This window comes from Acartia tonsa, chromosome 4 (assembly GCF_053477335.1).
Source record: "Acartia tonsa isolate MP-2025a chromosome 4, ASM5347733v1, whole genome shotgun sequence".
Classification (NCBI taxonomy): domain Eukaryota; kingdom Metazoa; phylum Arthropoda; class Copepoda; order Calanoida; family Acartiidae; genus Acartia; species Acartia tonsa.
In genome coordinates this window covers 37,764,937-37,777,481 of record NC_137263.1, presented here as the reverse complement: position 1 = coordinate 37,777,481, position 12,545 = coordinate 37,764,937, and the positions used below count along the sequence as shown (strand labels likewise).

Below are 12,545 nucleotides of genomic sequence, written 5' to 3'. Positions count from 1 at the left end.
CGGCTCCATGGCTGCTGAAAGTTCACTATTCTACAGCTCCAATCGCGACATCTTTGCTCTCTTATCGAGTTTTGTAGCAGCTGATACTTTACGAAATTTTCCCTCGACGTTTCGACAGAGTTTAAATAGTCCTTTTGTTGTGTAACCGTAGTCCTAATCGCTTTTTGCTCACTTGCTACTAATTTAGCATCGACGAAATTTTCAATACCCTCGATAGATTTTAACTTAACGTCTAAATCTGAGACTCTCGATTTAATATCATTTATTTCGGTTTTATGGCTGGCAAAAGTACTATGGATAAGCTCATCCCTTACCTTGGCTATATTCGCATCATATTCACTAAACTTAACATCCAGAGCTGCGTCCAAATTTGATTTGAATTTTGACCAATATTCTGGGTTGTCACACGTACTACAGGCCATGATGGAATGAAGATGGCGGATCCGAGGGTGCTTAACGAGTGTGGGTCGGCTGACCAATGGTAAGACGCGTGAATATGTTAGCCAATGGGAGAGCGTATTTGTAAGAAGTACTTTGCGCCGGTAAACTGTTGCCAGACCGATAAATTACTAAAAATTCTTTTTAGAGAGTATCTTCACTATAGATTGTTCGATAAAGCGATTAGGTTACACATATATATATTAAAATCAATTTATTTAGTGTTTATTTTTCACATTTTGTGTTAACAATTGACCGATACGTTAACACAAACACATTGCCAGGCCTAAATACGAGGTGCCCTCTGGCTACAGTGTCTTCCCTTTCCTCCAACTGCGGAGTGACCACGGGCAGTGGGGAGAGGGGAACTAGTTTGAGAGAGAGGGGGAAGGTAGAACTGAGCTAACACATGAGTAGGGCGGGGAGAGCTTGCAAAATGCGTGTTCTCAGCCCGACTCTCTAAACTAAACTAAACTAAACTAAAGTAAAAGAGGAAAATTTCTGGTTACAAAAACCAGAGATTTTTTTACCTGGAAAAAAGTCTTGTTTTTATGTTCTTATTATAACCAGGAGACAGTCGCATTTGTGTTGTTATCTTCAAAATAAAAATAAATATTTAGGCATTTATTGCTACGCCCCTAGACTCAATGGGGAGTGTGATGAGTTTAGTTATTTAAAATAAAACTACCCATGAATATTTATAAAGCTTCTCTGGAAAGTTGCAACCCCTTTTGACAAGCTTTTTTTAGGATCTTCAGTTTCAGACACAAAACTATTTTACAATATAGGATAGGATAGAATAAATTATACCTCCTCTATCCAATCTTTAATCAAGCATAAAAGTAACATGATGTTTGTCGGACTGTGTGAGTGTCTGTCTGTGTGTAGCAAAAGATCTCGCTATCCGATGAACCAATATGGTTCACATATACAGTGAAGCTTCTTATAGGTCCAGATAATATTTATAGCTATTCTAAGGAAAGGTACCTCCAACAAGACAAATCACCTTTTCTTTTTAAAGCTAAAATTGAAATTGAAGGAACTTAATAACTGACGTAACCCCACACCCCTTTCCTTACGCTGTTCATTACTGGAAAAATCACTACTATATTAGAAGCATATTTACTTAATATATCAATATTAATATTATAATCATATATAACCTGATCATATTTAGTTTTAACTATCTCTACAATATTAGAAGCATCTTTGCTTAATATATCAACAGAAGATCCTGGAATCATATCAACCATCCCCTGAATTTTTTAAAATTTATTTGAATGTAAATTTTTCATTTCTAATAGATCATGACACAAACGGAATTTTTAAAAAAATGGTTCTTTAGCAAAATTTTCCGAGCAGAAAGTTTAATTTAAACTACTGCAAAAAATTGCCAAAATGGTGCTTTTCCTCAAAATGCTTGTCGAGCACAGAACCACCTTCCCCTTAAAATTTCATAAAAATAAATTGAAAATAAGGGAAGGGGGGATGTTAACTTTTTTCCTATGCCTAATCACTGCGAGAGCACTTATACTTCGGGGCCTATACCTGAAGTTCCTTAACTCAGGCATTAATAAGAACTTCCCCAATTTATTTCAAGGCACTTTGAGAGAAGACTCACAAAAATCATGTAAGCCACGAAATTATCTTTATGAATAGAGGCCTGTAAGGAATCGGCAATTGCCAAAATCATTTTAACCAAGAAGATAACATTATCAAGAGGGAATATTTTCTTTTCTATACGGATAAATTATATTTCTACTGCCATAAAGATGGTTTCATGATCCCAACTGTATTACCTGATAAACTTGTTTATACTCTTGGGGAACAGCAAACAGAATTATAAAATTATTTTCTTGTGCAATTCTACTTATCATACCAACACTTGGGTAATCCTTGATAGAAAAAATAGATTACTAGAAAAGCAGATCTTTTTGATTATACAAGAATGACAACATCCATTAAAGCAAAGCTCTGAAACGATAAACATACAAACATTAATACTTTTATAGTGTCAGAACTGAAAAAGCAGAATATAAATTTATATAATGCTTACATATTTAGGACGTAATTAAATGCTTTGATTTTATGATATTGTACCTTTTTGGAATGCTTTAAAATCAGATTAGTATGATAAAAATACCAAAACATTTTGTTAAAAAAGTTAAAAAGTATAATGTTAAAACTGGACGTACAGACTTGCAGGTAACAATTAGAGAGTTACTACGCTTCCTAGATAGTACCTAGCTGTTAAAGGAATCATCATGCAAAGTTTGAAATCGATAGGACAATTCGCATTTAGAAATATGAAATTTAAAGATTGAATCTTAATTTACAACTTATGATGAGTGTTTTTTCCATGTTTCTTTAATTCTGTTATATGCTTCTTTATCGTAAAATAAGATGCAGAAAATAAATACAATTTGTCTTATTATGTCATGTATTGTTCTTCTACTTTGTTGGACGTAAAGACAGAAGTTCTAGGGATATTTGTAGAGTAGCTCTGCTTGTAATTACTTGTATAGCTCCTTTTGTGTAGTATCCGGAACCATTTCCTTAAAACATAACAATTAGATCATTATATTTTTATTTATTTTTCCCGCATGGCTTCGAAACCGATTAATATCCGCTGGATTAAAGCCGGTTCTTATCCATCCTGAAGAATCATATATAGCATCGTATTATACACAATTTTCTACGAATATTGAAAAAATCGTAAAATTTTTGTTAGCCCGAGCCTATAGCTAACAAAACTAATTGGAATCTCATAATTTTTCATTTTAATTTCCGTGGAAACTTTCCATACTACGATGAAGTAAATAACTATACAGGAAGAGGAGACAAATATTTACAAGTTAGCAGTCATTTATTTTATTATTAGCCTATCCTTTAATGCAGTTTTATTTGTTTAAAACCTTTCAACTTAAAAATAGAGTAAAAACCTGTATCGTTTAAGTGGCACAGACCATCGTTTTCTTGTAGAATTCCTGAAAAAGTTCATATTAAGCCTTAATCAATTGTATTAGACTTTTATCTATATTGGTTGACAAAAAGTTACAAACCCAAAGTTTTTTGTTTAAAAAACGTGGTTTGAATAATAACAAGGATGACAACATCCATAAGTAGCGAAGCACAAAAAATTGTGGATGGGAATACGTAGAAGTAGATTTAAAGTGTATTTAATAAAATCAAGAATAGATTTATTGGAGAAAATAAACACGAAACCTTGTTTTATTTTGTATGATGAAGACGGTTAAAGTAAATTACATACTAGATGCACATAACGGTGGAAAAAATATTTTGAAACTGTTAATGCAAAAATGTTTTAAAATTGGACCAAAAATACCAAAGATATGGGCAAATATGTCAAACATATAAAAATAGCCAAAAACCTGCTAAAAGGCAGTTTGGCCGCCATTGTTTCTTTTCTTAAAACGCCAGAAATTTAATTTTAATATCTTTAACTGAAAAATTTTGAAAATTGGATTATAAACACCAAAGTTATGGGTAAAATTGTGAAAAATATAAAAATAGCCAAAATCCTGCAAAAAGGCAGTCTGACTGTCATTGTTGTTTTCTTCAAACGACAGGAAATTTAATTTTGATATCTTTAACTGAAAAAATTTCGAAAATCGGACTATAAACATCAAAGATATGGGGAAAAATGTGAAAAATATAAAAGTAGCCAAAAACCTGCAAAAAGGCAGTCTGATCGTCATTGTTGTTTTCTTCAAATGACGGGAAATTTAATTTTGATATCTTTAACTGAAAAAATTTTGAAAATCGGACCATAAATACCAAAGATATGGGGAAAATTTGGAAAATATGAAAAAATAGCCTAAAACCTGCTAAAAAGCAGTCCGACCGCCATTGCTGTTTTATAGTTAATTGTGCTCCTTATTGATGGGAATGTTGTCAAAAATTTCAGCTCTCTATCTTTTATAGGAGCCGAGAAAATCACGTTTCCCCCAATTCATTAATTACGGACAGACAGACGGACGGACATTGTGAATTATAGAGTAGCTTCGCTACTAATTATGTAGGAAGAGGCTTTATTCTGTAGAAAAAAGGAGATTTTGATTTATATGCTATTAATTTCTTTTCTTCCTTTTATGCCTGAGTTTATTTTTTTCAAGGTATATCAAGTCTCACAAGTAATACAATTTTAGCCGTTAGACACATTCGTCAATATATTTCAATACAATTGCAGACCCCCAACACTTTACTTTTAGGACCTTTGTCTGGAAGTACCATAAGCATACGAGCTTGTCAATTATCTAAGGTTTTTTAAAGAGAGGGAGGGGACATCAGTTTGTAAATTATACTGGTACCCAAAGCACGTTCTCTAATTTGACGGATTAAAAGTTTTGGGTTCCTTTATTATATCTCAAAAAGCAAAAAAATAATAGACAGTTGAGAAAGTTAAAAACTTTAAAACAAATTTATACTTTTATTTTTAAAGGGCATTATCAATTGCGGAACAATAATTTCTATAAAAAGGCTTTTAGTGAAAAATTGGATATATCCTAGTTTTTAAGTATAGCTGCTCTAATAAATATGTATAAAACCTGCAAGTTTTCCATCCATGGCAAAATGGAAATCCCTGTCAGTAAAAAGTAGAATAAGTTTTCTAGAATCTTCTCTCCAGCCAATCCTATCTACACAAACCATAGACTAAATATAAATATATTTTCTAGAATCCTCTCTCCAGCCAATCCTATCTACATAAACCATAGACTAAATATAAATATGTTTTCTAAAATCCTCTCTCCACCCAATCCTATCTACACACACCATAGACTAAATATAAATATGATTCTAGAATCTTCTCTCCAAACAATCCTATCTACACAAACCATAGACTAAATATAAATATGTTTCTAGAATCTTCTCTCCAGCCAATCCTGTCTACATAAACCATAGACTAAATATAAATATGTTTCTAGAATCCTCTCTCCAACTAATCTACATAAACCATAGACTAAATATAAATATGTTTCTAGAATCCTCTCTCCAACCAATCCTATCTACACAAACCATAGACTAAATATAAATATGTTTCTAGAATCTTCTCTCCAGCCAATCCTATCTACATAAACCATAGACTAAATATAAATATGTTTTCTAAAATCCTCTCTCCACCCAATCCTATCTACACACACCATAGACTAAATATAAATATGTTTCTAGAATCTTCTCTCCAAACAATCCTATCTACACAAACCATAGACTAAATATAAATATGTTTCTAGAATCTTCTCTCCAGCCAATCCTGTCTACATAAACCATAGACTAAATATAAATATGTTTCTAGAATCCTCTCTCCAACTAATCTACATAAACCATAGACTAAATATATATATGTTTCTAGAATCCTCTCTCCAACCAATCCTATCTACACAAACAATAGACTAAATATAAATATGTTTTCTAGAATCCTCTCTCCATCAATCCTATCTACACAAACCATAGACTAAATATAGATATGTTTCTAGAATCCTCTCTCCAACCAATCCTATCTACACAAACCATAGACTAAATATAAATATGTTTTCTAGAATCCTCTCTCCATCAATCCTATCTACACAAACCATAGACTAAATATAAATATGTTTTCTAGAATCCTTTCTCAAACCAATCCTATCTACACAAACCATAGACTAAATATAAATATATTTTCTAGAATTCTCTCTCCAACCAATCCTATCTACACAAACCATAGACTAAATATAAATATGTTTCTAGAATTCTCTCTCCAACCAATCCTATCTACACAAACCATAGACTAAATATAAATATGTTTCTAGAATTCTCTCTCCAACCAATCCTATCTACAAAAACAACAGACTAAAAATAAATAAGTTTCAGTAAAATATATCCCCCAAAATATTATATAATCTAAATTGTAATTAATTAATTCAGGGATTATCATTTATAGGACGTACGGAAGTATGTACGAACGAGCCTTATTCAGGAAAATCTTTTCCTTTAAAAAGAATATATTAATCTATGTTTTATTAGAATACATATGTTAATAATTTGACAGTCATGGCCACTTTCATATAATGGCATTTATGATACAAAGATAATAGTCAACAAATTCTTTTTGAAAACAGCAATATTAATAATATATCAGTCATGACCATACATATTTCATGCTACTTAGACGACATAGACCATCTAAATTGCTTATTATTAAATGACAATGTGAAGTTTGAGAGGGGGTACCAGGTACCTGGAGGAGAGCGTCCAGAGAACCTTCAGGATCGTCAACATTGCCAGCAAGAGGAGCTTCCATTACAGACTTTAAATAATAAAACAAATATCATCTTTTTTATCAACTTAGCTTCCTTAACTCTGTTTGTTTGGATGTATTCAACGCTCAATTTTCTTTAAATATCTCTTAAGTCTGAAACTTAGAATCTCGGTATCAGCTGAACCGAAACTGCTTAACACTTCAGGGAAATATAGCTTTTAGTATTAATTTAAATCCCAACCTTTTTAAAGTCTTCCGGGCTTATATTCTCTAATCTTTGTTGATGGTAAAAACTGTAAGGCGGAGAACAGTTTGGATTGTCTGGAGCACAATTAAATTCAGAAATAGCACTTGTAAAAGGAGGAACGTTCTTGTCTATAAAACTTCCAAAACCTACAAAAAATGTTCTATTTACTGAAAAAAAGAATATTTCAATCACAAAAAGGCCGAGGTGCCAGCTACAACCCAGTCAGGAGTGGATTCTACACAAAAAATGGATGGCTATCTCACATAGTACATGACAGTTGAGTTTATCCTTATACAGGGTGTTTGTGTGTCTGTGTGACTGTGTGTTTGTTTGTCTCAAAGGATCTCGCTAACCGCAGAACCGATCAGGTTCTCCTTAACAGGGTAGCTTCTCATAGGTCTGGGGAAGGTTTATAACTATTTTATTGGGGGTTAGGACACCCCCACCCCCCCCCCAAAAAAATGAAAAATATCCCCCCCCCCAAAAAAAAATCTAAATTTTTTTAACTAAAATTTAAAATGAGGGGTTGGGCCCCCCCCCTTCCAAAAAAAAAGATCTTCACCCCCCAAAAAAATTTAAAATAAGAAATTAGGTTATTAAATTCGACTCCCCCTTCCTCAAGTGCCCCTAGAGGCCTCTAGGGGCGTAGCCGCTAGTATTATATAATTTATTTGGTAACATATTCATCAATTTTGAAGCTCTTAATAAAAAATGATGTCATACAATACAAATGACCAATGATAGGCTAATACACAGACTAAATGGTAGGCCTGTATACAATTTAATTGACCAATAGAAGGCCTGTATGACGCCAATTTTTATAGGCACTATATGAGGCTTCAACCTGTTAAAGTGTAAAAAAAAATATTTATCTAATTAAACGTACTTAATAATGTAAAAACAAATTTACCTAATTTAACATCATCAGATTTTTGGTTAATTGCTTGAATAATATCTTGGGTTACTTTTGTTAACACATCTCTGGAGAAAATTCGATATTTAACACCTTCAATTTTGAAATAGAGTAATTTTTAAGCAATATATAATAGAAAAGAAAATTGAAAAAATTACCGCATAATAATGAGAGAAATAGAAAGAAATATTTAATAGATTTAAAGAAGCTTTTTTTTATAAATTGAATTACAAACTTAAATGAAATATAACAAAATATCATTATACCATAAAATTATCGATGTTACTGACATAAATACATGACTTACTATTGAGGTTAAGCTTTATAGAACATACTATGAATGTAAAAAATATTGGAACAACGCAAGACGATCTTTATTACGTTCTCTTTTAAAAACGTATAAGTAGTGCATATACTCTATAATAAGTTCATCCCAGTACGTCCGTTCTCACATCCGTCATTTACTCTTTGCATCAAAGTATGTAAACGTGGGAACTACGCTCACGCAGCAAAAGTGGGGGTGCGCCATTTAAAAAATTAAAACACAAATACTCTAGGGAGTGAATTACAGGGTACATCATATATAAATTCTTCTTAGCGGGTATATGTAGTGCTTTTTTTTGTTCTAAAGGATTATTGTATAATCCCAAATACTTTGTATTTATTGTATATGTTACAAGATCTTCTTTATTCTACTTTATAACAGTTTACTGTTCTTTGATAGTGTTTGGTGTTTGAATTTTCCTTGAAGTTCTCATTGACCATGACAAGTCCATGAGGAAGTACAGGTCCACAGGGAAGTTTTCTGCGTGTCCGACGGTCAAACTTATATTCACAGGTTTACCTGGCCTACCAAATTGGGAAAATTTTTGATAAAAGAAAAGATGGCTTATTTTTGTAGCTTTGATACTCTATAACTTATTTGTTTGTTATTCTGTCTGTTTTTCAGACAATTAGCTATTCCCTAATTGAAAACTATGATCTACTGAATTCAAGCTATTATTTTTTACCAACTTTTAAATAATTTGTTTTATGCCAGTGCTTTAGTCCCTTATCCTGTGGGGTTCTTTTCATCTTTACTTATATCACCCCAGCCAAAATAATACTCCCAATTACCTGACTTTAAATTTTAAAAAGTTTTGCAATATCTCTACAAATTTTCCTTTCCTTAGATATAGATTAACTTCTTGGGGTGTTACTTGAGTGAAGCTTCCTGAAACTAATTCCAAGGGCATTTCAGATACAACTGTCATGCTGCTGGAGACATCCACTGTTGATACACATGTTGTGGGGCTGTCACGTGATATACATCTAATAAGAAAATAGTTGTGAGATTTATATTCTTGTTTGTCTTCACAACAGAGACAAGAATATTCTTGTTTGTCTTGACACTAGACCCAAGAAAAAACCTTGATTGTCTTGACACCAGATATAAGAATAATCTTGTTTGCCTTGACACCAGACACAAGAATAATCTTGTTTGCCTTGAAACCAGATACAAGAATAATCTTTTTGTCTAGACACAAGAACAATTTTGTATTCATATACCTGGAAGATGAATAATCTTGTTTGTCTTGACACAAGACACAAGAATAATATTGTTTGTCTTTACACCAGACACAAGAATAATATTGTTTGTCTTTACACCAAACACAAGAATAATCTTGTTTGTCTTGGCGTCAGACACAAGAAGAATCTTGTTTGTCTTGACACTAGAAACCAGAATAATCTTGTTTGACTTGAACCAGACACAAGAACAATTTTATATACCATATAACTAATTGTTTTGACACTAGACACAAGAAAAATTGTTTATAAATATATGTACAAGGGAGATGAATAATCTTGTTTGTCTTGACAACAGACACAAGAATAATCTTGTTTGTCTTGATACCAGACACAATAATAATCTTATTTGTCTAGACACCAGACACAAGAATAATCTTGTTTGTCTTGACATATAATAATCTTGTTTTTCTTGGCACCAGACACAAGATTATTCTTGTTTGTCTTGACCCATGATTAATCTTGCTTGTCTTGACACTAGACACAATAGTAATCTTCTTTGTCTAGACACCAGACACAAGATTAATCTTGTTTGCCTTGACACAATAATAATCTTGTTTGTCTTGACACAAGAAACAAGAATATTCTTGTATGCACATACCAGGGAGATGAATAACCTTGTTTACTTGACACTAGACACAAAAATAATCTAGTTTGTTTTAATACCAGACACAAGAATAATCTTGTTAGTCTTGACACCAGACACAAGAAAAATCTAGTTTGTCTTGACACCATACAAGAGAATAATCTAGTTTGTCTTGACACCAGACACAAGAAAAATCTCGTTTGTCTTGATAACAGACGTGAGAATAATGACAAAAGCATAATGTAGCTTGACACAAGACTTATCTTGTTTGTCTTGACACAAGACACAAAAATAATCTTAAATTTGGGATGTGAATAAAATTGTTTTTCATGAAACCTGTCTCAACCATGACACTTTGGTTGAGTGTGACTTCCGAATTAGCGGGAAGTTCTAGAGATCTTGTTTGACGGACACACAAACCCCCAATACCAGGAACCATCAAGTTTCAACAGCAGGTTTGATTATAGATTTATTGAGGCAAACTATTTCAAAGTCCTGAAATTACAAAATCAATTAATACAAAATTCCAGTTTTTATAACCACGTAATCTTATTTGCTTTTTAAAATCTTTTTTTCTACGGTTAAGAATCTTTGGGTACTTTGGCTTTAAAGGAAAATTATTTGGTTTAATAAATCATTGTTAAATGCAAAAATAAAGGCACATAAAAAATAACTAAAACATAATAATTTAATCATAATAAAGTTTCATGTTTAGCTGGCTAAAGCCTTTTAAACTTACTAAAATCGTCCTATACGCCATTCAATTTAAATAAAATGAACAAATTCTACCTGAAGTTCTTATGGTTTAAAGCCCCTGGTATACTAGGGTCGTTCACGCACTATGAGACCAATGATAGGCCCAACTTTATTCTCCGAAATCTTCACCCACTCACATATCATTCAAAAGTAAAGAACGTGGACGCATCAAAACATAAACAATTCCATGCCGCGTCTCTTTAGAAAAGGAAAGTCAAACAAAGACGACATTTGCGCCTAATTTGAAATTTGAATAAGGAATTAATTTCGATCTTGATAAACACAAAGCTTCCTCGAAAAGAGGTTAAGACAAAACCAATCAAAAGAATAATCTTGATTGTCTTGACACCAATCAAAAGAATAATCTTGTTTGTCTTGACACCAGACACAAGAATAATCTTGATTGTCTTAACACAAGAGACAAGAATAATCTTGTTTGTCTTGACACCAATTAAAAGAACAATCTTGTTCATCGTGACACACGACACAAGAAAATCTTGTTTGTCTTGACACCAGACACAAGAATAATATTATTTGTCTTGACAAGACACAAGAATAATCTTGCACCTATATACCTGGGAGCTGAGTAGTATTGTTTGTCTTGACACCAGACACAAGAAAAATCTTGCATACACTCTCCACAAGTAGAGTATCCCCCACAACGAACACTTTCAACATTTCTATAAATATGAAACTAAAATATAAAACTGCATTTTCTTGGGTGCATAAAGGTTTAAAATTTCGAGTTTCTGGTTGATAATCCTAAACAGCTATAAGCAGGGATAATACACTGGCCAATAAATTGATTTACCTCCCCAATAACAATAGACAATTACCCTCATATGTAGATGAACTTTTTTGATTGAAAAGTATGTACACTTGTAGTTTGGGACCATCCAATAAAAAAAAAATTCAATAAAAGTACCCAAATTTTTAGGGCAAACGAATAAAATACCATTGTCATAAATCTTTGAGTACCAATGTAATTTACAGTCCATTATCCACTCCCTCCCTTGCTATCTTTAATACTTTGACACAAATATTTTAGGTATATTTGGGAAGGATCTTGTGAAGGAAACGAAGTTGCTGGTTTCGTCATATTTTTAGAGTAGCTTTTCTCCTATTTCTAGCCCTTGCGGGGGGCTCTAACTCTGCGGGGCCAATTGCCTAACCTGGCGGTGCAATCACCTAACCTAACTTAACCTAAAATAATCTTTCAAAAGCTAGTGTGAAAATACAATGAAACCCGCAACTACGTTTTCTTCACATGACCCGGTAAGATTATTTGCCATATTTTGCAAGTTTAGTTCTTAATTCATAAAGCAACGATTGTATTAAGTTTTTTTATTCAGGTCTCCGTAAGAATGGATGTAGAATATACGTGGTTATTATGACAGGTGGAAAAATTTTTGGCATTTATTTTATAGAACTCATTTATTAGTCAATTTGTTCATCTAGTAGGAGGGGATGGATGAATGGGAGGTATCGTAATTTGAACTGGCGTTTTACTTTATTATATAACATGAAAATCTGGTGTAAGATCCAGGTGATAATATATCCATTTCTGTAGGTTTTTAATTAAAATTTAATTACCTTATAAAAACCAGTATCAAACTTAAATAAATAAATTTATAACTACAGCCTAACATAATGATTAAAAGAGAATTATTTTGTCACTAATACATAACTTTAGAGAATAATTGGTTTGTACAACAGTTTGTATAGTTTGTTTTATGACTAGTCACAGTTTACGAGAAAATTAAGCTTTTGATAAGAAAATTAT

At 32.4% G+C, this 12,545-nt stretch overlaps 1 protein-coding gene across 1 annotated transcript in view; it reads right to left on the bottom strand.

Moving 5' to 3' along the window:
• LOC145317072 (integrin beta-6-like) overlaps positions 1-12,536 on the bottom strand; it is a 29,864-nt gene extending 17,328 nt beyond the window's left edge. The window contains exons 1-13 of the mRNA XM_080157960.1: positions 12,356-12,536; positions 11,338-11,442; positions 9,024-9,165; positions 8,601-8,705; positions 7,852-7,924; positions 6,936-7,087; positions 6,674-6,742; positions 5,007-5,112; positions 3,381-3,425; positions 2,956-2,993; positions 2,238-2,333; positions 1,602-1,694; positions 969-1,033 (exon numbers count right to left, since the gene is read on the bottom strand). Of these exons, the coding sequence (XP_080014086.1) occupies positions 969-1,033; positions 1,602-1,694; positions 2,238-2,333; positions 2,956-2,993; positions 3,381-3,425; positions 5,007-5,112; positions 6,674-6,742; positions 6,936-7,087; positions 7,852-7,924; positions 8,601-8,705; positions 9,024-9,165; positions 11,338-11,442; positions 12,356-12,411 (1,145 nt within the window). The 5' untranslated portion in view covers positions 12,412-12,536. The remainder of the gene's footprint in view (positions 1-968; positions 1,034-1,601; positions 1,695-2,237; positions 2,334-2,955; positions 2,994-3,380; positions 3,426-5,006; positions 5,113-6,673; positions 6,743-6,935; positions 7,088-7,851; positions 7,925-8,600; positions 8,706-9,023; positions 9,166-11,337; positions 11,443-12,355) is intronic.
• Between the last annotated feature and the right edge of the window lie 9 nt (positions 12,537-12,545).